General features: G+C 38.3%; 5 protein-coding genes across 6 annotated transcripts; 3 read left to right on the forward strand and 2 right to left on the reverse strand.

The window, feature by feature from the left end:
• Positions 1–636: 636 nt before the first annotated feature.
• Positions 637–3,300, reverse strand: LOC127793724 (leucine-rich repeat extensin-like protein 3). Its single transcript, XM_052324418.1, has one exon. The coding sequence runs from the start codon at positions 3,298–3,300 to the stop codon at positions 637–639; it is 2,664 nt and encodes an 887-aa protein (XP_052180378.1).
• Positions 3,301–4,286: 986 nt separating this feature from the next.
• LOC127793734 (CCG-binding protein 1-like) lies at positions 4,287–4,730 on the reverse strand. The gene is made up of 2 exons (XM_052324430.1): positions 4,725–4,730; positions 4,287–4,607 (listed from the first exon to the last, which is right to left on the reverse strand). The coding sequence occupies exons 1-2, from the start codon at positions 4,728–4,730 to the stop codon at positions 4,287–4,289; spliced, it is 327 nt and encodes a 108-aa protein (XP_052180390.1).
• Positions 4,731–5,855: 1,125 nt separating this feature from the next.
• Positions 5,856–17,513, forward strand: LOC127807780 (uncharacterized). The gene is made up of 15 exons (XM_052345880.1): positions 5,856–6,295; positions 6,893–7,295; positions 7,405–7,582; positions 7,668–7,807; positions 8,539–9,394; positions 9,595–9,695; positions 9,927–10,071; positions 10,156–10,224; positions 10,325–10,370; positions 11,345–11,817; positions 12,378–12,457; positions 14,326–14,461; positions 15,300–15,480; positions 16,755–16,837; positions 16,969–17,513. Exons 1-15 carry the CDS (start codon positions 6,196–6,198, stop codon positions 17,095–17,097), a joined length of 3,120 nt encoding a protein of 1,039 aa, XP_052201840.1. The 5' UTR covers positions 5,856–6,195; the 3' UTR covers positions 17,098–17,513.
• A 1,086-nt stretch (positions 17,514–18,599) lies between these two features.
• LOC127788556 (B3 domain-containing transcription factor VRN1-like) lies at positions 18,600–21,501 on the forward strand. Of its 2 annotated transcripts, none has more exons than XM_052316991.1 (4): positions 18,600–18,868; positions 20,106–20,802; positions 20,888–21,093; positions 21,178–21,501. In XM_052316991.1, exons 1-4 carry the CDS (start codon positions 18,752–18,754, stop codon positions 21,499–21,501), a joined length of 1,344 nt encoding a protein of 447 aa, XP_052172951.1. In that variant the 5' UTR covers positions 18,600–18,751. The 2 variants fall into 2 exon arrangements, with proteins under 2 accessions (XP_052172951.1, XP_052172959.1); XM_052316999.1 differs by having other exon boundaries at positions 20,906–21,093.
• Positions 21,502–22,709: 1,208 nt separating this feature from the next.
• Positions 22,710–23,250, forward strand: LOC127788564 (uncharacterized). The gene has a single exon (XM_052317010.1). The coding sequence runs from the start codon at positions 22,710–22,712 to the stop codon at positions 23,079–23,081; it is 372 nt and encodes a 123-aa protein (XP_052172970.1). The 3' UTR covers positions 23,082–23,250.
• Positions 23,251–25,316: the final 2,066 nt, after the last annotated feature.

Here is a 25,316-nt window from a genome sequence, read left to right on the forward strand (position 1 = left end):
GGATAAATATTTGTTAAAATTATTTTTGTTTGGTTACAAAAATATATAAAATAACTTCCTTTCCCATGGGGAATTAATCCGTTTATTTCCTTTACATAGTATTAAGTAAAATTTCCAAGTAGTCTTTTGATAAATTTCCAATAAATAGCCAGTTCAATGATAAGCACTGCTGTCGATGAGGTTGTTCTGAACTTTGGATGTATTATCACAGTCCAAAACCTTACTCTCTCTTGTATATGTCGGTTAAATGTCAATAATATATGAACATTTATGTGTTTAGACAAAAGGCATGCACTTGTCTTAAAACAAGAACATGGTTAATTTCCCAAGCTGTCATTGCTAATTTAGAATTTGGCTTAACTGCATGTACAATGCATCAACTTGAGTAACAAAAATGGGAGACGAAGTTATTTACTCACATCTACATATATAGATACAATTTAGAATAAGAAAATACTAAGGTAAGTAGAGGAAAAAAAGGAAAACAAAGGGCACTATTGCTTGTAATCAGTTCTAGCAAGCCTAAAGACCCATGCATGTCCAATGAGAGAATGAACTCAATTGATCATTGCACAGAAGTGTGTATTTTATTGGACTAGGAATGGTTAAAATACATGGAAATATGTCGAGGTGTCCTTAGTAGCCTTCAAACATTGGTGGTGGCGGTGATGAGTACACGGCCCCCAAGTGTGGTGGCAGGTTGAAGTCAGCAAAGGTTGGTGGTGGAGAGAGGACGGGAGCTGGAGCTGGAGCAGGAGGAGGAGATAAAGAAGGTGATGGGGGTGGGGGTGGAGAGAAGACGGATGATGAAGGCGGTGGGGACATTGTTGGTGGTGAAGGTGAGCGGACTGATGGTGGCGGAGAGAAGACAGGAGGAGGTGGAGGCAAGTAAGCTGGAGGAGGAGGTGGCGAAGCTACATGAGCTGGTGGGGGCGGTGAAAATTCAGGTGGGGGTGGAGGTGGAGGTGAATGAACTGGTGGTAGGGGTGATGGGGACAATATTTTAGGTGGTGGAGTTGATTTTACCGGCTTATTAGGTGATGGCATGGGTGCAAAGGTTGGTGGCGGAAATGACTTAACCGGTGTTGGTTTGGGTGAAGAAGGCTTTGGAGGGGTTGTCATTGGTGGTGGAGTTGATTTGCTTGGCACAGAAGATGGTGGTGGTGGTGGTGGTAGTGGTGAAGGAGGTTGAGATGGTTTTTGAGGAGTTTTTGGTGGGGATTGCGCTGGTGGCGAGGATGAATGGGTTGGTGGAGGTGGAGGTGAATGAACTGGTGGTAGGGGTGATGGGGACAATATTTTAGGTGGTGGAGTTGATTTTACCGGCTTATTAGGTGATGGCATGGGTTCAAAAGCTGGTGGCGGAAATGACTTAACCGGTGTTGGTTTGGGTGAAGAAGGCTTTGGAGGGGTTGTCAATGGTGGTGGTGTTGATTTGCTTGGCACAGAAGATGGTGGTGATAGTGGTACTGGTGAAGGAGGTTGAGATGGTTTTTGAGGAGTTTTTGGTGGGGATTGCGCTGGTGGAGAGGATGAATGGGTTGGTGGAGGTGGAGGGGAATAAGTTGGAGGAGGTGGCAGAGGTGAGTGAACTGGTGGTGGAAAAGAGAAGGCAGGTGGCTGTGATGGAGTGAATTGAGATGGTTTTTGATGAGGAGTAGGAGGTCGAAGAGAAGGTCTTGGAGGTGAAGTAGCATCTGGCATTGGTGTTGGAGTTGGTGGCTTCGATGTAGGTGGTGGGTTGGGTTTAGAGATTGGGGTAGGGGGTGGTCGAGGCTGTGGCTTCGGTGTTGATGGGGGTGAAGATGGTGGAGTTTGTTTGGGGGTGGATGGGGTATTATGGTCGACTACTGGAGGTGGTGATGGAGACGAGGTTGGTACTTGTGGAGGCTGTGGTGTTGATGTTGGTGGTGCTGGTGATGGGGTTTTATCCGATGTGGGCTTCGGTGGAGGATGATGTTTAGGGATTGATGGGGTGTGCTCATTGCTTTTCGGAGGCCCTGGTCTTGGGTTTTGGGGAGCGGGCTGTGGTGATTGTGGTGTACGCTTGTGGGGAGTAACGGGGCTCGGTTCATCAATTAGATCTCTGCATAGTTTGCTGCAATCAATAGGCTTATTCACAATGCCCGAACAACTGGCCTTGGACCTCTGCTTCGGCCTGTCTTCCAAACAATTCTCTTCATCATGAAATGCAACACCAGGCCGGGGTGCTGCACATGTTTTCCCTTCTTTCTTGAAGAAGTTTTTAGAGAGTGTTAAGTTGGTCAAGCTTGGCAAGCTGCAAATGCTTTCAGGAACCATTCCAGTCAGCTTGTTGGATTTAAAATCCAAGACCTCAATGCTCTTGAGCCCTCCAAAGCATGTTGGCAACACCCCGGTGAATTTGTTTCTGCTGATATCAATCACACTGACAGTTCCCAGCTGCCCAATTTCCTCAGGCAAGCAACCGCCCATTTCGTTATCGGAGAAAAGTATCTCGTCCAACCTTGCCATTTTACCTATACTCTTTGGGATGCAGCCAGTGAATTTGTTGTTTGAAAATACAATCACAGAGGCTGGGGACTTGCCGATAGTCAGAGGGATGGTGGACGTGAACCGGTTGTTGTTGAGGAAGATGGCATCCAGCTCCTTCTCAAAGAGCTCTGGAGGCAATGGTCCCTCAAAATCATTGAACCTGAGGTCAAGGTATTTGAGGCCTGGCAACTCCAGAACAACCTTCGGGAAATTGCCAACAAATCGGTTGTTGCTAATGTCCAATTCACTCACAAGTTGAAGCTTGTTGAAGCTCTCAGGGACGACTCCACAGAACCTGTTAGAGTTAATGTGGAGGAAGGCCAACTCAGACAAGTGCCCAAGCTCGTCAGGAAGGTGCCCGGCTATGTCACCATGGTTGAGATCAATCCCGGCAACAACATTAGCCGTGGGATCGTCCAATGCTGAAGCGCACACAATACCATTGTAGGAACAGACATTGGCCCCAACCCAGTTGCCAGTCATGTTATTTGGATCGGAATGAATAGCCTTCTTCCATGCCTGGAGACCCGTGTATGCTCTCTTGAGCCTGTCATTTGCAAAAGTGACCTTGAGTTCAATCTCATATTCAACTTCCGGGGGAGAACCATCACTAACCACATGATCCGCAAATTGGGAAACAGATTTTTTTACATCGTCGTGATGTAAACCAAATGAGAAGGCAGAAGGGACAAGGAGAGAGAAGAGGAGGAAGCAGCCGAAGGGATTCATATTAGCCATGGTGGCCACAACCCTTGGAGAGGCCCAAGGCCTGCTTATAGGAGTCATGGATGGATGGGGAATAAGGAGATACGGAACGATAGTTATTTTGAAAGGTTGTTGACCAAAGCCTCCCAATTTTAGCACCACCCATTGATATAGATCTTTCTAAACCTCAAATATGGGTGTTGTCAAAGATAAATTTAGGGAGGCCAGCTCCAATTTTTGGTGAAATTTGCTTGTACATAAAAGAGGTAAGTAAGCAAGTGCTAAAAATTGATAATGACTAAGTCCTCTTTACCCAACTGCCAACACACCTCCTACTTTCACCATCGCTTAATGCTATACAAATAAAGATTTATACAAACTTTATACTTAAACTCGTGGATCTCCATACATAAAAAAAGAAACCTCATTAAAATAGCTTATAAAAAGGCATAGTTTTGTACAAATTGCTGCAGATCTGGCATTCTTTTCACCTAAATCTAATTTCATGCACCTCACTTCAATCATCAATTGCAATAGTTTTGTTAATTGCGTTGCCACTGTAACTCCATTCATGATCATAGTGCATCCAAATGGATGAGATCACCCATCTTATGCTAAGGAGAATCTTCAAGACTTCAACTCATACAATCCCATTTGCAAATTATATAAATAATATCTAAAAATTATGAAAACTGAATACAAACTGAAATTTACATAAAACTTTCTCACACAATCATGAGATATGTCAATGACAAAATATTGCATAAAAAAGAACAATTAAAGTGGCTCATAACAGTACAAAAAAAAATTGGATATTATTTTTTAAAATAATAAAAACTATTAAAAATTTTATCACTGTAATGTGACATCTTAAATAATTAAAACACTAAATCTGTTAACAATTATATATTAAGTTTTTATTTCATTATTTAGTCTGACTATGAATTCTAATTCACCTAAACACGAAATCTAACAAAAATCCTAATCCTCCTCGAACATAAGATGAATCAGGAAAAAATTAAAGCCAAAAAGACATATAAGCCACTATTGGCAACTTCGTGTGTGTATCAACCTGTATAATGACAAGGTGCAGAGGAGTACCAAGCTGGGAGCTTCCCATCGCTTCTGAGCATTCTGGTTAAAGCTGAATCCGGCATTCTCGCTTTCTCTTCTTTTTCTTCTTCTACCTCTTTGGCAGATTTGGGTAATCCATCTGGGACATGAAAAGCTGCCTCTTCCTTTTTCTCTTTGTTCAATGTTTTGGTACATCTACTGCCCTCCTCCTTCACTTTATGAATTGCTGAGCTTCCATGTAAACAGCTGATAAGGTATTTCAATCCACCGGCTTGAATGATTAGCTTCTCTACCCCTTCTTTTGGGGCATCTTTCTGAAACAAGTGATAATGAGATAACGAAGATAGCTCCTGCACTGATGGGTAATATAATTCCAATACTTGGCTTACTGAGTTGATTAATTAAAATAAAGCTGATTAGGTCTGGATAACAGCCATTTTGCGAGATGTACTTGGAAAATGGCTCGAGCTTTGTTTGGCATGCAAGCATGGCTTCTTGAAGAACAATATGTCGTCGAGGAAGAAGAAGCAAATCTTAGTGAATGGTGATGATCTTGGACAATGGCAAAGAAGAAGCAGGCCGTTTGGTTCCAGATGAGACATCACACAAAAATCATCCCATAGTAGCCATGCACCCTTACCCACCCACACTCGTGGAATGCCACCCCAAACACGTGCGCAAGCACCTATTTAGTACCATAGTAGCCTATAAATAGAGCATGACATAACATTGAGATGTTGGAGAGAATTTTATCGTTTTTCTACTACATCACTTTTATATTTTTTTATTTCATTCTAAGTATATTTTGTCAATGCAAACTCATTGCTGCTAAATAATTGCAGCAGCCAGCACAACTATAATTAAAATTATTTTCTTGTACAAAAATAGCATAAGTCTCTTAAGTTAAAAAAAATAATAAACAAAGTCTATATCAAAGATTCCAAGTGCTACATAAGCTTCTTGTTGTGAATCATGACACTTGGAACTTGAGATTTTTTATTTTTTCCTAAGTTTAACTTTTGCTACGTGATCACTTTAGTATTTTGATAGCCTCAGTGCTATGTTATAAATAATTATTAATTTGTTATTTAAACCAAAATAATAATTGAACTATATAATTACAAAAATGCACCCAAAGTCATTTTTAACAAGACCAAAATTTACTTAAGATTTAAATATTAATAAAAAAAAATTACAAAGAAAGGTACATATATTTTCTGGAGGTGAATATTAGTATTGACAAAATTGCAAATAAAGAGATATTAGGTATAAGAAACATTACTTATGTCTTTATTAAGTTAAAATTAATTTATTCTTAAATTAAATAAAAAATAAAAACATGACAAATATGAAATAACCGTCAATAAATATCCACTTACCATATGTCTGGAGGGCAAAGCATCAGGGCAACGGCTATCTGTTCCATTTTTAATTTTTTTTTTTATAATTTGTAAATTTTAGAATCGAATATATTTGGAATATTACAGAAGCATTAGGATGATAATTAGATGGCGGCTTATCTTGTCTAAAAGTAACAGACGAGACGACGGGCTAATGCAAAGCTACGCAGCCGAGTCGAGTCGAGTGGAGTCCAGTCCAGACTACACGTCTACTTTTACTCCCAAGACTGGAAGCAAATGTCACGTTTTCTCTTCTCTTGGAATCTCTCTGTTGAAACTTCCAAACTGCTCGACGACGCAAAAACTCCAGGGAGAGACAGAAGAGAAAGAAAGAGACCGACCAGAGCGAATCGAACCGTATTAGTTCAAGAAACACAAACAGAGCTGTAAGACAAACCCTAGCTTGTTGTTTTCTGATTTTGATCGCTCGAGAGGAACAAGAATTGGGGCCAATCCAGCCGTTGTCACAGAGGAAAGTGACGGTTTGTTTGGGACAAATACAATGAAGGCGATGGAGACCTTGCAGGATCTGATCGAAGAGGCTAAGCTTCGAATGGTTTATTGGTCGTTGTGTATCTTCGCTGTGTCGTACTTCTTGACTCGTAAGTTCTTCGTTCTCGATTTAGCCCGATGCTTTCAAACACAGAGCGAATTGCCTGCTTCTCCTTGGCTTTGCAATCAGGCATTTATTGTAGAATTCTTGTAGAATTAATCAATTTTTTTTTCTGTTGTTGTTCATTTTGCATCCTCGACGTGAATTCGAGTCAATTTGACCTGAATTAGGGTTTTGTTTTCAGTTTTCTGAACTGGTTGGCCTCTGGTTATTTCTTTTAAATAATTGGAGTTGCAGTGAGGTATTGAAATTGAAAAGGTAAGAAAATATAGAAACTCGTCTCAACTAAGCAGAGTGAATCCTCTTTTTAGTACTTCGTTGTTTTCTCTTGACCCAAAAAGGCCATTGAAAATTCCAAAATTTTAGTTTAATGTATTTCCTAGAGCGAAACATAGGCGACCGGAGAAACCTATATACCTTCTAAACATTGGTTGTCGTGAAAAGTGTTATAAATTGTTGATTCAGTAAATTTATCTCGTGGGATACTTTTGTCTTCTGCTGGCTCCATGTCTTTGACTAGGCATTCTGGAAGTTCTCACTTTACTAGTCTCAATTAATTCTGTTACATATTGGGAGTTCTTTGCAGACACGAGCAAATCTATGTGGATGAATATTCCCCTGTCAATTCTATTTGTTTCTGCATTACGGGTTTTATTTAGTGAGGTGGAGTTCCGGTGGAAGGTGCGAAAAGTTCGCCCTCCGACATACTTATCTCATTTAGAAAAGAAGCAGTTGCCCGTGGATGATCCTTGCCTTTCAACATTGCCGCCACCCCCAAATTGGAAGAGAAAAATTGACTCTCCTGTTGTGGAGGCTGCAATGGAGGGATTTGTTAATAAACTATTGCAAGATTTTGTCTCCGATTTGTGGTATTCAGATATTACACCTGACAAGGAGGCGCCGGAGCTCATGCGTGCCATCATCATGGATGTGCTCGGTGAAATATCCGGAAGGGTCAAAGAGATAAACTTAGTTGACTTTTTGACAAGGTATTTTCTGGAGAAAGTTGCCAAATTTTCTTGGAGCGGGAAGTGTCCGTCAAGTTTCAAATGGTTACATGATTGAATAATCGAGTCACTTGGTTGTTGTTTGTATCAGGGATTTAGTTGACTTAGTTGGGGTTCACCTAGATATTTTTAGAAGAAACCAAGCTGCAATTGGCGTGGATGTCATGGGAACACTATCCTCAAAAGAAAGGGATGATCGTTTGAGACACCATCTTGAAGCTTCAAGGGAGCTTCACCCTGCATGTTTATCTCCCGAGAGTGAGTACAAGGTGTGAGTGGAGTGTTCTGACAAAAAAAAAATTCACGTTTTGATTTTGCCATTCAGATGCCATATGATGCCTTTGCTTGTTGCAGGTTCTTCAGCATCTTGTTGGTGGCTTGTTAGCTGTGGTCCTCAGACCACAAGAGGCCCAATGCCCCCTTGTTCGATGCATTGCCCGAGAGCTTATAACTTGCTTGGTAATGCAACCCGTTATGAGTTTTGCAAGCCCAGAGTAAGTTACTGTAAGACTTTATCCCCAATCTAGCATTCCGTTGCCAATCAATTTCCTCACAACTATTTGTTCCTCATGAATGTTTTAGTTTATTGATTTTTAGAGCATATTATAACCTTTTGCAATGAGAACTTCAAATTTCCAAATCCTTATTATGCAATAGAATTCTAAATATCATTCTGTACCCTGATTGCTGACTTGGAAAAATATCCTGAATCCAATAAAACTCAATCCAGAATCAGTAGAGCCTGAACAACTTGAAGAGCACCATCTGTCATCCTTTTATGCTTCTGTTAATTCTGTGAATCAGAACAAATTTGAAAGGGCCAATTGTTCAAGCCAAAACTTGATTCTCCTTCCGCCTCCCAAAACTCAAAGTAGTCAAGATACATTCTCACGAAAACAGGAAAAGAGAAAATATAAAAAAATAAAATAAAAAATGAAGTAGTGGGTACTTGAACATGCCTTCAATCCAATGTCATTTTTTTTTTGGCAAACATGACTTCAACAAGAATTGAATTTCAGAAATAAGTTTATAAATTTTAATTAGTATTAATTGGGTTGGTGAAGTCTCATGGTAACTTGTTTTGATAACCATACATGAGGTAATGTTAACGCCAAATTTGCATAACTAGCTTATAATCATTTAATGTGTTATGAGTATATCAAATTTATTTTTTCCCTATATTTGAGATATGAACTATTTAGATCAAATGATTACTTGTTTCCAGGTATGTGAATGAGTTGATTGAGTATGTTTTCCTTAGTACTGAGGATGGTGGAAACAAAGTGACAGGTGATAGCCACTCACCTAATGTAATGGGTAGCAGTGACCATACTGCTCCTGCAGATATACCACCAAAGGAATATACTTCAAGGCAGGATATGATTTCATTTGGTCAAGGAACTGATCTTTTGGTGTCAGGAATTGGCATCCAGAAACATATTCCCCTGGATACTTCAAAGAATTTGACTTCTAATCTTTCTGGTAAGGAACATCCTGTTGTCTGGGCACAAATACTGGAGGCGGCAACCCAGAGGAGAACAGAGGTTCTGATGCCTGAAAATCTTGAAAACATGTGGACCAAAGGAAAAAATTATAAAAAGAAAGCTCAGAAGATTGCTGCAAAGAGTTCGAGAATAAATAGTGCTAAACCTTCAAATAGTTCGTGGACAGAAATGTCAACCCAAAGGCCTGTAGTTTCTTTTGCAACAGAAGATTCTGGGTTGCCACCAAAATTTATTACAGAGGCTCGACCAAGCGACGGGAGCAACAATACGACACATTTGTTTCGTGGACTAGACAAGGAACAACCTGGTGGGAAAGGAGCCATTAATGAATTGGAGAATACTGCTTCTTTTACTCTGGGTGAGAATAAAGGTTGGCTTAAAAGATCAAACAGCACGTCTGCTCTAAAAGTTGAAACCAACATGGAAAAAGCATCCAGAAGTGAAGGCGTTCATCCTCTTATATCAGAGTTTTATAGCCCAGATTTTGACAGACAAAGTGAAGCACATACTGCCAAGGGCGCTTCAAATATGGTGTTCCACAGTGAAGTAATGCATGCTCCCAAGCTTTGGTGCCGGGTAAACTTCCCCTCTTCCATTTTCCTTCAGGAGATGTAGAAACATTTGGCTAGTACTATAAAGAGAGCTGTATTGATAGATTTAATGAACTTCTTCATTCATCTCTTGTTAGTTTTTGGTGTTGCACTTGCTTCAGATTTAGGTTGATTCATCCATTTTGCATCTCATCACTAGCTTCTGATGCTATTTAATGTCTATAGGTTGAAGGAGCATACTTCGAGAAACTTGGATCAAAATCCTTTGCAGTTTATTCAATTTTAGTGACAGATGCAGATAACAACACTTGGTCTGTTAGAAGAAGGTCTTATTTTTATCTTCACCTTTGATACAATATAATTGCGGGATTATCCTTTCACATCTTTCTTCATTTAACTAAAGTTGCTTTAGTGCTTCAATTCACCAAGACTTACTGAGGCTTCAAGATATTAATCCTCATTTTGGATTTTTTCAGTTATTTTATTTTTTATGTTATTGGCATCATCTGTCAGCATGTATTTCTTCTTTATATATTTTTTTGGATATTTGGTCACAGATACAGCAATTTTGAGAGACTACATCGACACCTTAAGGATATTCCTAATTATACATTACATTTGCCTCCAAAAAGGATATTCTCCTCCAGCACAGAAGATGCTCTTGTTCATCAACGCTGTATTCAGCTTGACAAATATCTGCAAGTATAATTTAGCCCTCATCTACAAATCTTATGCGTATCCTCTTATCTGTCCTTTTGCCATTTATGGTTTTGCTTCATTTTCCAGGATCTCGTGTCCATAGCTAATGTTGCTGAGCAACATGAAGTGTGGGATTTTTTGAGTGCTTCCTCAAAGGTTTTCATTTCTTCCAATATTGTTTTCTTCTTTTCCCATCAATTAATCTTCCTATTGTATTTTATGATCAAGTCTAATAGTTTTTTTATTGTTGGTGAAGAACTACTCTTTTGGAAAATCATCCTCAGCAATTAGGACCCTTGCAGGTGCGCAGCTTCTCTTCCTGGTTGGATGACCATTCCATCTTTTACATGTTTGGATCCTAGTTGTCCATATATGGTGTTAAGCTCAGTTTTTGCACTTTTAGTTTATTATGACATTATGTGCGTAATAGGCACATTGACCCCCCTATCCATAAGTCATGACCTTTTACTGGACAAAGAGTTGAAGAACTGTTGGGCATTTTCAAGTCTTACCAAGTTGTTTCTGTCAAATGCAAGGTGGACAAGTTGAGAGAAATTGGACAGAGAACGTAGTAGAGGGTATTTAGAAAAATTTAACAGTGGTAAGTTAATGTCAGGGAAAATTGCAACATAATATTAAAAGTACAGGGTGGTCATTGTATTTTGTCAAACATCAGGGGTAGTACCTGCATTTATCCTAACCCTTAGGGGTACCACATGTATTTTCCCTTTCTTTCTTAATGGTGTTTTGTTATTAATCCCTTGTGTGCAGCTTTCTGTTTCAGCTTGATGAGGATTGAGAAATGTGTGTAATGTGTAACTTTTTAAATATGTATTGAGAAGTTTGAGTATGATTTAAGGGTTACCTGTGATTTTTTATGTTTGCCATTTGCATTTCTTTTTACTTTCACTTCATTTTATGAATTTGTGTCTTTGTGTTATAAATTGAAACTTGAAACCATGCTGCACGTTGATGTTTTAGACTTCCAATACTTTGTTGAAATAATATTACATGATATTCTGGTGTTTGAAATATTATTAGTTGTTGTTATGGTATTGGTTATTTGTCATTCATGCTTTTATGAGTTGCATTTACCTCTTTATGGGTATATCTTGAAAATAATGGTGTATAAGTATTTGTATCTGCTCTTGATGTTAATGGCTTTCCTTTTTTATTATGTCATTTATTTGGTTGTTCTTCTTCTCATTATTATTATTTTTTTTTTCTGGCAAAATTTTCGTACTTATGTTTGTCTGTCTTCTTCTTATTCAAACAGTGAATGTGGATGAGGCTATGGATGATATTGTGCGCCAGTTCAAAGGAGTTTCAGATGGCTTAATGCGGAAAGTTGTTGGTTCATCTTCCCTTCCTTACGAAGCCTCTTCTGCAATTGCAGGCAAGAACTTATCCTGGAATGCTGATGAGGTTAGTAAACACCTCTCTTGGCATAGTGCCGCAGAATCAGCAAAAAGCATTTCTGATGAGGATGTTGATAAAGATGGAACTCGTGGCCATGAAGAAGTAGGACCTGATGTTCAAGCTAATGGATGGCACTCGGATAATGAATTAGACTCAAAGGGTCTGCCACCAAGGGTGGTTAAACATGGTGAAAATTTTAGAAGGTTGTATTATGGAACAAAACATGGTTTAGAGGCAGAACCTCTATCTGTCAGTCTGGGAGGATATCCTGCAACAAGTCTACCAGTAGGCTCTGATCATCTGGAAGATCCAGCTGGGGTACCACCAGAGGTACCAAGAATCAGTGGACTGACCTGATGATGATGTTTGATTATTTCTGAAACCCTATTGATGATGATGTTTGCAATTCCTGTTTTTAAATATTTTTAAATTCTTTCTGCATATTTACCACTAGGCCTTTTATTTCTTGTGTGTGATTAGCAAATTTTTGCTCTTTATTTGTAAAAGATTCTTGACAAAGCATATCAACACCACTTTCACCCTTTATGAATCACCTTGCAGATTGTTTTTAGTAAAATCTTGTCCAGTTATGCCTATTTTTTTGCATAATTTCTGACCTTTAGCTGATACAAATTTTGTTTATATTTTTAGGCATTCCTTTTCCTTTCTATGAGTGCCACGTAAACCTCAGATTTCTCTTCCTTCAAAGTTGCTCTCTTTGCCTAAGTTTTAGATTTGTATCCTTTTAATTTTTATTTGGTATTCCCTTTCCTTTGCATGACCATCGCATGTACCACCTCAGATCTCCCCTTCTCAAGAGCATCTTTAGGCATGTCTTGAATGCATCTAATTGGTTTTGCCTAAACTTTATTTGGTGATTTATTCTGCAGTGGACACCACCCAATTTAAGCATACCTGTCTTGAACTTAGTTGACAACATCTTTCAGCTTAAGAGAAGAGGATGGTTAAGGTGAGCAATATTTCAGAAGTCCTTTCATGTTTTTAATATTACTTTGAAATTTATAAGTTTTTTGAGGATGAAGAAGATGCATTGTTGGAACATATTTTCTCCCCTTGATGTCTGATGTTGTTTTTATATTTTTAACATAACAACAACACCCCCAAGCCTTTAATCCCACTTGGGTTTGTTTATGTGGATTCTAACTTGCCAATAATCTCTATTCGTGATCATATCTTTTGCAAGGCCATTATATCTCTTTTGTTTGAACACTTGCAGGGCTTGACACCTTTGTAAATTAGCTGCTATTTTTTTTTGGGGGGGGGGGGGGGGGGGGGGGGGGAAGGTGCTAGGTTGATTATAGCTCTCTCATCACAACCTTGGTTTTTAGATTCTATCCTTTTCAGTTCTTACCTTTCTTTATATATACACAAATTCCTAGATTTCAGTTGCATTAACTTATTTTATTGTTTTGGGTGTGTGTTAATGAGGAGCCCCTGCTCTGATTTGTACCTGTGCGCTGCAGACCTAGGTCTTATGCTCATGAAACACAAAGACCCGTTGAACTCTCTCTGATTTTGCACTGTTATTGGATTTTCATCTTGATTTGGTTATTTGTGTGAACAATAGCATCCCTTTAGAACTGGAACCAAACTGAATAAAGATTCTTGTGTCTGCCCCTCTTTCTAGGTGATTTTTGGAGCCAAAAGAAAAAAATGTTACTTTTGTGATTTCTTAGGTTATTGAGCTTTGTAATTCTTTTTATTTTTTTGCTTGTTCACCATTCTTCCATTGGATATTCTTTCTGGGTTGTATTCACTCAAAGGTTTTCACTGTGAACAATCCTACATTACCAGGAGCCTAACTGTGATACGTAACTACTTTTGAGATTCTCAAACCAATGCAGTTCTATGAGTGATCATGTGCACTGCAATTAATTACTTTTGAGCTCACCAAACCAACATGGTTCATGACTACTTTTCAGCTCACCAAAGCAATGTTGTTTATGACTGATTATGTGCACTACAATGATGTGTCTTTGCTTAAATAGCTGAGTGTCAGCACAAGTAGAAACAAATATATTTAGTACTAGGTGGTAGAAAGTGAGGTGAAGGTTGATGAACCATGTTTGGATATTTTAGGCCCAATGGATTCAAAGTTAGATATGAACTGAGGCATTCTTTCCTTTTGGCAAGGAGACAGATAGAGAGAGAACACCTCTAGGGTTTTGGTGGAGATGTTATTGGGAATTGTGATGTGGTTGCCTATTTTTAGATGGCCAAGCCATCCAAGTAATGGATTGGGCATCCCACTTAGGTTTCTGTGGAGGATGAGTGTTATCCTCTTTCAGGTTTGAGACACCATTTGGTGATGTGACCACAATTAGAATTGAGGTAGTGATGGTTGTAATTATATTGCATGCACCTTGATTAAGGAGGGCTGCAACCTCTTCTTGGCGTGCAGACATTTCTAGATCTCTCTGTTTCTTTGTCCCTCATCCCAAGTATAAACTGTGGAAAAGAATACTTTTCTATATTTTATTGTGTAACCCCGATTAAGGCAACCAATCCCAAATAATTAGGGGTTAGTCAACTCAATAAAGGAAGAAAAATAAGGGGAATAATACGAATAAGGAAACATAATCTTATCCTAATAAAAAAGGGGAACTCTAGAAATAAAGGAATAAAGATATCCTAGGTAGGAAACAATTATAAGATAGATTTCTGGATTTCTAACATAAACAATCACCCATATAGCTTGGGTTGTGTTCCTCTTTTATTGCTTACAACCAGACTTGATTGATCTATATTGAAAACTCTGTACGTTCCTTTAGCATGTTTGATCACTAATAATCCTACATGCTTATTTTTGTTTTGCAGAAGACAAGTTTTCTGGATATCAAAGCAAATATTACAGTTAATGATGGAAGATGCTATTGATGACTGGCTTCTAAGACAAATTCAGCAGTTGCGGAGAGACGATATTATTGCTCAAGGGATTCAATGGGTCCAAGATGTAAGAATTTAGCTATTTTTTAATCTAGTTCATTTTACTGATACAGGATTGTGAAAACAAGATCGTATTTACAGTGTTGGAAGATTAAGAGAACCATAATCCATGCTTCATGTGAATATTATACCACATTTAATAATCTTTGTTTGTCTGTGTGTTTCTTTTGGATGGACGTAATTCCCCCAAGGCATTTTATCACTAGGATAGATTTGTGGTGCCCAAGTCAGTTAAGGCTAGGTTGGTGGGCACCATTTCAGGCCCAAAATTCTTATCTTTGAATATGTCTTTTGTACATTGGGATGGCCTTTGGCTTGTCTAGAGTCTGGCACATCAAATTTTTAAAGTGTAAATTGTGAGAACTCTTTTCTTCTTTTTGTTTTAGTTGGGTTATTGTCGTTCTTCTCTTTTCTGTTTTTCCCCTTTTTAAATGTAAATTATAATGAGCTCTGTCTGGTTTTCTGCTACTCCATTTAAAACTATGACTGGTATTTATGACCTTATATGCAATACTAGAGTTTGTTTTGACATCTAAATCATGTAAGCATTTGAGTTATTGTGGCTATGTATTGTGTCATTGTCCTAATTAGGGAGAAGTATTCCTTCCCATTAGATGATACATCCAAATAATTGCCTGGTGCAAGTACCCTATTTAAGTATGTAGAATAATTTACTAATGCATCAAATTTTGTTGAAGTGTTCATGATCTTTAAATTTGACAAATACCCTTCAGTTATCTGCTATGCTAGAACATTTAATGCATTTGCTTGGGAAAGAGTCTGGAAGAATCATTAACCAAAGTTTTTGTTTCTTCCAAATTTTTTGTAATTCTTTTTTTTAACAGGCTCTGTGGCCTGATGGCACATTCTTTCTGAGGTCAAATCCTCAAAGTGGAGTTGATGATTGCCAGTTTAATGAGTCTTCTCAAACTACGAGCCGTCGTAGTAGGGTAACTGAAACAGGGTCTTTTGAACAACAGCTTGAGGCTGCCCGTAGGGCTCACTATGTCAAGAAAATGATCTTCAGTAAGTGTTTTTTTTTCTCTCTTTTTTACTCTCTTTGTTTATTTGGTCTTTGTACACTTCTTATTAGTTAATATCTCCTCAAATGATCTTTATCTTCATCTCTAGGTGACAATAAACTTTTTATTATGTTTTTTGGGCTTGTGGAATAATTGTATATGATGAATTTCTTTTGGCATGATTTTTCAGTTTCTTTGTTCACTAGACAATGATATTGGATTTCATTTTCATAAAAATAATGTTCCAAGTTGGAGTGCACCTGTATTCTGGATGCATCAGTCTCTGGCTTTAATGTTTATGTAGTGAAAAGAAAAAAATGGGAAAAAAGAGAATTCTCCTTTGGTTGGTGGAAACAAGGTCATCTTATTTTGTGTAAAATCCATGTTGAAAAGATTTGACGATTTTATGTTAGTTCCTGGCCGCACAGTGCGACCATCTCTTCCTTTATCTGGGCTTGCGATTAGGCAGCTAGTTGTGATAAGGAGGAAAACCTTTCAACACTGAAGTGTTAAGGGAATTACTCAGTACACAGGTGGAGTTTGGTGGATGCGAGGTGCAGATAAGTATTTCTAACATAAGTTGTCTTATTGCAAAGATCAGAATATACTCTTGAGTGAGAATGACGGGGCAAAGCTAGCAAAAAAAAAATGATGGGGCTGTTCGACACTATATATATGGTCAAATTAGGTTATACACAGGATATGTATTATGTATGCTTGGCAGCTCTGGAATATTCTTTATCTGATTAATATGTTTAGCATGGGATTTCTATTGAGTGCATGTTTGGCAGCTCTGGAATCTTCTTAATCTGGTTATGTGTGCACTTATTTGTTCGCTGGCAATTACTTCATCTCTTGCTGTTGATTCCTGGCCATGTAAAGGTTCCCGTCTGTTTGTTTTAGATCTTCATGGCAGCATGGTGTTAACTTTCTAAATTAAAGTTAATCTCTTGGGCTTTTCCTAGCAAAGCTATGGTGAATATTTTTATCTTTTCTTCAAAAATTGGAATAGAAATCCCTATAAGAATTAGAAGGGACAATTTCCATGCTTTGTCACGCCCAAAGAAAGAGAATGATATACTAGCCAATATGCTCGTTCTGGCAGGCTGTTGTATGAGACACTATCCCGGAATTTGGTAGCAAATTTGATGTAAATACTCAGAATCAATTGTCCCCTTTATTTGATCTCGTCGGAGGTCGTGTTTTCCCGCTATATGTGAAAATTGGATAGCGTAGTCCTGAATTGGAACTTAAATTGTGCCACTCACTTTTTTCCAGATGGAGCTCCTGCTCCGCTTGTCAGCTTAATTGGGCGCAAGCAGTATAGGCGTTGTGCGAAAGACATACATTATTTCCTGCAGGTAGGACGGCATTTTCTATCCACTCTGCATTGACTGCAATCGTTTGTTCTATGGATTCTTTCTCTTTTCTTATCTGAATAACACGGTGTGATCAAGTAGCACCTGGTTTGACGTATATTATTATGCTGCAGTCTACGGTCTGCTTGAAACAACTTGCATATGAAATACTTGAATTGATACTCAAATCGGCATTCCCGGAGCTCGGGGATATTGTGCTGGATGTTCACGGGAAGCAGCTGCCTACCCAACCTGCTGTATAGTCAGTTTCAAGAGCTCCATTCCTTCAGCACGCGTATTATCATTCTGCTTGAAAGTGGATTAGATAAACTGGACTTCCTCAGATTGGCAAGAAATATCATTCACCTTGGGTTGGCTATCGTAGCGGGTTTTGTGGTTTGTCACGACAACAATCATTTATGCACCAAGTTTTTTATTTTTATTTTTTTCCGTTCTTTTGTTGAGTTACAACAATCAGGGTTGGGTTTTTCATTACTGTACACAAATCACTTGTAGGATGTGGTAAATGTATGTCGTCTCTATCCTCCATTCTAACTGTACAGAAAAGTAGTACTTTAGGGGATTTGAATAGAAGTACCCCTTGATGATCAAAATTGAAACCCCTTTCCCGGGGATCTTGCATCAAAGTAAAAAATGCTGTAGGCTCGAAGAACTACAAGTACTTGCCTCAATTCATTTACCCTGTTCATAAATTCTCCGAGAAATTCTGGGTTTTATTTCTGTTTTTTTGTGTTTTGACTCCTATATTTGGGATGAAGAATTCAATCAGTACCACAATTCAATTCGACGAAGAGACATTTTCATCTGGGCGTGGCCCTCCCTGCCCGCGGCAGATTTGCCTGATGCCAGAAACCTGATGTGGACAGGACAACATTGCTGTTCAATTTGATCAGTGAATGTGGGTTGGGTGACTGAACTGAATTATTAATCAAATAAATTAGTTGTGCACAGAAACAAATTAAGTTTTAGTAAAAGTGGAATTCGGATGATCAATTTAATCATATTAGTTGAAATAGTAATCAAAATTGATTGAAATAATCGAATTAATATAAATTTCCGTAGATAAAACAATTAACTAAAGATCGAAATTGGGAACTGTAAGGGCTCGTCCCTAAATGGGATCAAAATGTCTCTTCGCCTACTCTCTTGAAACTTTTGCCGTCAAATCATGACTCACATTGTTATGATTTCACTTATTGGGATCAGTCCCAAGCATTTATGATGTAAATTAAAAATTGAAGTTATCAACAATATCTTCAATTTTTTTTTTTTACTGTACTTTAACTTGATGTACAGATCTTTAATTCCATATATAACATAATGTTTGTTTCAATATCTAAAGCATATATAATAATTATTTGGTTATTGAAACCCTAACGTTTTTAATTTTTTTTATATTAATAACATATATCATTGGTTGTTGAATCTTCAAAAAATATACCTACTTTATTAGTATATCCCACTTGTTTATAATTATTGATAATTATTATATAATGAGAATTTGCATACTGATTGGTAAAATACCCATTTTTATATTACCTGCAATTTAGTAACAGTTAGGGGTACTTCTACGAATATATAAAGGTAGGGGCTCTATCTGTATATTGAAAATATTGGATCTTATTAGGTAAAAAGGCATAGTTCCCGGGTACCAATGTAATTAACTATTTTTGTTAATTGCTCAGGAGACAGCTCCTTTACTTGTGCTCCGGTAGTGAGCTATTTTAGGACTCGTTTTATTAAAAATCTCAAAAACCTCAAAAGGAGAGAGAGATAGGGAGAGAGAGAGATAGAGATAGAGAAGGGAGAGAGAGAGAAGGGGAGGGAGAGAGGGATGAATTGACCATCCGGCCGACGACCGTGATCGAGAATCTGACGTTTTCAGCGGCTGAAACAATGGGGCAGCAAGGGGGACTAGCAGACGCCGATTGCCGGCGCGCGAATTTTCCGGTGAATATGTCTTCAACTTTCTACAGGATGATTGTTTCTTCTATCATCCAGGACAAGAAACTGGTAACTCTCTATCCAATCCCGTTCTTCTCTTTGATCTTATCGCGTTTCGGTTTTTTGTTTTCCTTTTACTGCTCGATCAACTCCGTAACTCGAACTCTTTTCTGAGACTTGTGTTGTTCTCATTTCTGTGCAATGAAAAACAAGAACAATTGTTGGCTTCGCAATGAAGATCAAGGTTTAGCCTTCTTCTTTTCTTACTCTTGCTTTTTGGAAATGATTGTCTGGATCTGATGCTTGTTTTTGTTTTTGTTCCCGTAAACCCACTAGCTGAACCAGGCAGCTCTGTTGTATTAGGGTTAATCCGGCAGAGTTCTCTTTTTTTTTTAAATTTATTTCCTGTATGATGAAATATTTGTTTTCACATCTCTTGTTAAAGTCTTGTTTGCATATCACTGTCTTTGTGAAATTCCATAATTTGGTAATCCTGTTATCAAATATTTGAGAAACAAAATAATATGTCTGTTTGGTTGGAATTTGGAAACCTTAAGGGCTTGTTTAGTTGTAGAAAACATTTTCTTTTTTCAAATTTAATTTTCTATTGAATAATTAAATCTTTCTTTAAAAAGTAGAAAAATCACTTTTTCTAATTTTTGAATTTTATACTGTGAATTAGAAATCATTATTTTGATGTTTTCTAATTTTTTTGAAAATGAAAGCGCTATGACTTTTTGAAACATAAAATGTTGGGACACCTTTAGTTATAGAATTAGAGTAGAAAACTAGAAAATGTTTTTTTGAAATTGAATGGGCCCTAAAACTCTATGAGCCAGTTGGATTATGGTCCCAAAAACTGTTTTATACTTGGTTCTAGGAACTATTTCGTGCGAATTGATATTAAAACACTCTAAATGGCCTTCTAGTGCATGAGGCTCCCTGTTTTGCAACGGGGGAAAGACGTTTTTAGTATGCTGCTTTACCCTTGCTTTGCAAAAAAACTATTTCCACAACGTGAACCTAAGAAAATGGTAAAAAGAATGTTTTCACTTATTTTAAAAACCATTATTATAGAAAAATGAAGATTATGTGAATAATGGTGTTGTGGTTGTCAGAATTTTCAATTTCAAAAATGGTGAAAACACTTAGAAAAAATACAGAAACTATAATCGAACTGGACCTTTGCTACTTTGAACTGTTTTAATCATGTATTTCTCTTGAACAGTTCCCTTTGTGGATGTTTCTTATTGTTCTCATTTTCACTTGAAACAAAGGAAGTCTTAATTGGTTTTGGTTCCTGCAGAAAATTCCAGGGAAGTTTGTCAAGAAGCTTGGTTATGAACTTCCTGCTGTTGCTACTCTCACAACTCCAAATGGTTGTGCTTGGCGAGTGAGGTTAAAGAAAATAGAAGACAAAGTTTGGTTCAGCGATGGTTGGCATGAATTTGTAGAGCACCAGTCTATCCGTGTGGGCTTCCTTTTAGTCTTCACATTTGAAGGAAATTCTAAGTTCAGAGTGAATATTTATGATATGGCTAATGCTGAGATAAAATATCAGTGTGATACTCTGAGTAGTTCAGTAGGACCTAGTGGTGGCAACCAATATGCAGTACCTTATAGAGATGGAGGAGAATATAATTATTCAGTTGGATTCTTGAAGTACCATCCTTCCTGCCAAGTATCCCCATTCTTGGAAAACAGCATGTTTGGTGAAACTGTGGCTCATCAAAAACTTGGTAAAAGTTATGATCAACCATTACTTCAGAAAGGGATAAGAGAAGCTGATGGTATCTTCAGTGGAACTGAACTTAGAAACTCTAGATTTAAGGTCGATGGAGAAAAATCACATGTAGGTATTGTACAGTCAGCAGCTCGATCCACTCGAGACATAGGTATTCAGTGTAATTATGGTGAACTTGTGACATCTGCCTATGAAATTAAGTTGCAGTCACTGCATCAAAGGGCTGAAAGCAGAAAAAGGAAACGTGGAACTGGATCTTGTAAGCTCTTTTCACTTAGATCCTCCTTTCCTCTTGTAGTATTCTAAGATATTATCGATTTCATAACTAATGCAATAAGATTTAGCTGACCTTGAATCATCAGCTAAGCTTGGAAGTGAAATACAAATACCTGGACGTGAAACAAGTAGTGGAAATTTCTTGAGGAAGTCAAGAGTTGTAACACCTGAGGAAAAGGAAAGAGTGCTTAATGCAGCAAAAATGTTTCAGTCTGAAAATCCATTCTGCAGAGTTATCCTACGGCGATCGTATATATACAAGGGAATAGGCTTGGTGAGCCATCAAACTATACGTGCTTTATCTGATCTTTCTTTCACTTGAATAGGTGCTTACTTTGAAGTCATTGTTCATGTGCAGCATATGCCCTCCTCCTTTGCCGAAAAGTATCTCGGTGGGGTTTCAGGATTCATCACACTTCAGGGTTCTAATGGGGAAAAGTGGCCTGTCCGGTGCATGTGGAGAGATGGTTCTGCTAAGTTGAGCAAGGGGTGGCTTGAATTTGTTTGGGACAACAAGTTGGAGGAAGGAGACGTTTGTGTCTTTGAGCGGCTCAGGGTGGAGGAGGTTGTACTGAAAGTTGCCATTTTTCGCATTTCTGAAGATGGAGGACCGAACCAATATCCAAACAGACATCTCAGCCGAACCATCCAATTTTCCAGCAATCATGATCTAAATGGTTGAAATTTGTGGTAAAATTTATTTCTATAGCCTGGCAGCTTGTTAAAATAGAAATATGATCTTATGTTTATGTTAAACTTTATGAACGTCTAGATGCTTGGGAGTTTGTATACAGATTTACTTGTCTTCAGCTGGGTAACAAGTAGGTGCTTTGTGACCATATCATATTGCCGAAAGCAGCGTACTTTTGCACAAATCTTTTTCCACTTTCTTTTTGTAGTTATCTCTCCTAATCTTTTATTCTGGACTTTTTTTACTCTTTAGGTTTGTCTCAGTTTGCACCCTTTAAGAAGTAATTGCCTTTTAGCTTCTTGCAAATAAAGCAAGGAAAAGATGTGTGTATATGTCACATAGTGCACGGTGGCTTTTATTTTTTTTTTCAAACTCCTCAAATAATTGAAATAATCATGATATGAGAAGTATTTGAGGAACTTAATTTACTTTCCAAGTTGCATTCATTTCATATCCTTAATTTTCAAGTACGTGTGGAATTTCACTTGTTCATACATGAGATGATTGCCATTTTCCTCCAACAAAATCCACCATGCTTCATCATTTTCCCAGTACATTGGTTGGTGAAGAAATTTAAGACCTCAGCTGTATGAACACTTGACAAGGCTTCCAACTCGGTTCGGATTTACAGGTATGTTTAACAATGGAAATTAGATGTGTCCATGGGTCGATCCATTGCCTCCTAGAGCCCGTGCTGGGATGAGGGATGAGGGCATAAATAGGCCTGGTGAGCCTGGCGGTGCCCGACAGTATCGGGCGGGCTGACCTCCTTGGAGGTTGGCCCGACTTGACAACAAAAAGTGAGTAGTATAGACTAGCACATTGGCATGTATGCTCGTAATTACATATGATATACTCAGATGAGCCCTGTTGTGAATCTCCTCTCCACAAATATATAAGCAAATTGTAATCTACTTGACAGCCAACCATTCCCCTTCCTGCCTTATCCAACTCTCACACAACCCCTCCTTTTAATTCTCTTTTATCTCTCCATTCCCACGCCGTACCCTTCAAAGTTCAACCCTCTTCTCAAATCAGGTAAGTTTCTCACTCTTTCCTGTTCTCTTCTAATCACTCTCTGCTCTTTCCGTGCCATAGTTCTGTTTCAGCGAGAAGGGTTTCCGGCGATCTGAATTTGTCGTTTGTTTTACAACCCTTTTCTTCCTTGTACACATCAGGCTGTGGATTGCTGCTTTGCAATGGCGACGGCATCTGCAACGCTCTCTCCGGCGACATTTTCGGCTGCGTCGGCTGGCTCCGCCGGCCGGGCCTCCCAGAGGAGAAAAGCCGGAGTAACCTACGTCGCCGGACTGAACTCTTTTGGGGGCCTTAAAGCTCACAACAGCGTGGTCTCTTTGGGAGTTCCCGTTTGTACCGAGCAGTCGTTTGCGAAGATAGTCAGCTCTTTGAAGCGGCCGTCGAGAGGCGGAGGCGGAGCTCTGTCGTCCAGCTGCAGCGCCGCCGGCGAGATATTCACGATTGCGGCAATCATGAACGGGCTTGTCCTCGTGGGAGTTGCGGTGGGGTTTGTGCTTCTGGGGATTGAATCATCGGTCGAGGAAGCTGAATAAGAGGAGGAGGGGGTTGAATCCTTGGTAATGAATGGGATTCATGTGCCTTTGTTCAATTGCTTGCTTCATTTGAGCTAGAACTGAACTGTATTAGCTTTGGCGGCTATTGAAACCAAAGTGCCAACATGGTTTCTGTTATAAACTTGAATCAATCAATGGGCTTCATATACGTACGTGGGTTAGTAATTAATTCTCAATTCAGAATCTTGCCAGATGAGATGCTCAATTACAACGGTCGTGATTATTAATTTACAATATAAATAAATGCCAAATGCATATAATTGAACTTTTAAGACTTAAAACACTTACACATCCCTCAAGTGTACATACTCCAAAGCGATGACTACTGCATCTGCATGCTACCAGGGTCGACTCAAGGCATAGGCGGCCTATGTCTAGGGTACCAAAAAATTGGGTCCCTCCCTTTAAATATTAAAAGTGTCTAGGGCGCAAGTGACCCTTAGGCCGGCCCTGCATGCTGCGGCTGCTTAGCTCAGGGGCGGTGGTCACTGGTCAGTCCACAATGTGCCATCGCAATCACAACCTGGTTGAAGGGTCCAATCACCCAGGCTCCAATATAGTCTGCGACATAAGTTGGTTCATACTTGAAGGTTTTATTTTTATTTTTTTTGTTATTATTATTAGTGCTCATAATTTCTATATTTTTTTTTTTTTTTTTACTTTTAGAGGTCATCAAATTTAAAATTGAAGCCGTCGTCTGATTTTTGGGGTTAATTGAAAAAAATAAAAATAATTTATGTATTATTTTATAATAAAATTAAATCATATTCATAATAATCAATTTTTATATAAAAAATATCTAATTTATTTTTATAATAATTAAATAAAAATTACTTACACATAACTACCTAAAAAGTTAAATAACGAGAATTATTATGTTATCTATACTCTTGAGATTATTGTTCTTGTGTGGTTTCTGTTGTTCGTGCCCTTGATTTCGACAAAAAAGATAAATTATAGGTGAAAACTTTGTCTCAATGCGCAATATGTTATTTGTATTTTTTGGATTACCGTTCTTGCGCGGTTCTCTATCAATCGTACTCTCGATTTTGATAAAGAAAATAAATTGCAAGTGTAGGTTTTGCCTTATTACGCATGGTAAGAAATCAAACTCATGACTTATTGATATAAATCTCTATTTATCATGAACTAACCAGTTGATCTGTGCTCTGAATATTTGTACTCTTTGTCAAAGGGTTTGTAGGTCTCTCTATTGGTTGCGATAATGTACTGAAACGAAATTTTTGAGACGGTTGTGCTGATGATTTTGTTTTGTGATATAATAATAATAATAATCTGGACTGGAGCATTTCTCGACCAAGTTTCGAAATCTGATGCGTATTTGTTTGTATTATTGATAGGGATGCATATATTCTTTCGTAATCTTTCTTGAATTTGATTGCTTAGATTGGAAAATGGATGGGGGCGACTGAGAGAAGAGGTAGAAAATGAGTGAGAGACGAAGGAAGGATTCAGCTCGGACCGTTCGACGCTCTGAGTCTGTCCGTGGTTTCATCGTCTCGACTGTGATCTGCAAAAAGGCGCTTACTACCGCGTTAGCTTTTCTATTCGGTTGAGTTGGTTGAACATCAGTCTTCTTCCTCAGTTTACAAGTGAATTCAGTGCAGTCGGCTGTTGATGAACTTGTCAATCGGAAGCTAAAACTAGGACCATTTATTGAGAGTACCTAACGAGTCACGAATATGTGAAATGGAATGGATGCAAAAATTCCCAAACAAAGGGTCACTTGTGCAATTAGCCAATACCACAAAGGGACATAGTTTTAGTGTTCAATCTGAACGCCCTCCGCTCTGCAAAATGGCTTTGGTCCCCTTCCCATGTCACGCCAATTAATCCACATCCTATAATTTATAGGTTTCAAGGTGCTCTTAGTTGCAGGATGCCAATCCCTATCGTGTTGAGCTCTTATTTTTTTATATACATACATATATTGTCAATAAGGGGTTTTGAATTCTAGTAGTGGTATGCTTATGATTTCAAAGCTGAGGATTCATTTATTTTACTTTTCCCTTTTTGAATCTTTGTTAGAAGAGGTGTCCAAGATGCTAGAGGAGAAGTGACCCAAAAATTAACTTGGTTGAAATAATAAATGGAAACACTTTTGGTTGCCATTGGCCGGCCAATGGGACAGCTACTTAGAGAGCTGAATGATGAAACAATCTATCTCCTTGTAGCCAGATCCTTGTAGGTAGG

The sequence above is a fragment of the Diospyros lotus genome, chromosome 1, assembly GCF_014633365.1.
Source record: "Diospyros lotus cultivar Yz01 chromosome 1, ASM1463336v1, whole genome shotgun sequence".
NCBI classification, from domain to species: domain Eukaryota; kingdom Viridiplantae; phylum Streptophyta; class Magnoliopsida; order Ericales; family Ebenaceae; genus Diospyros; species Diospyros lotus.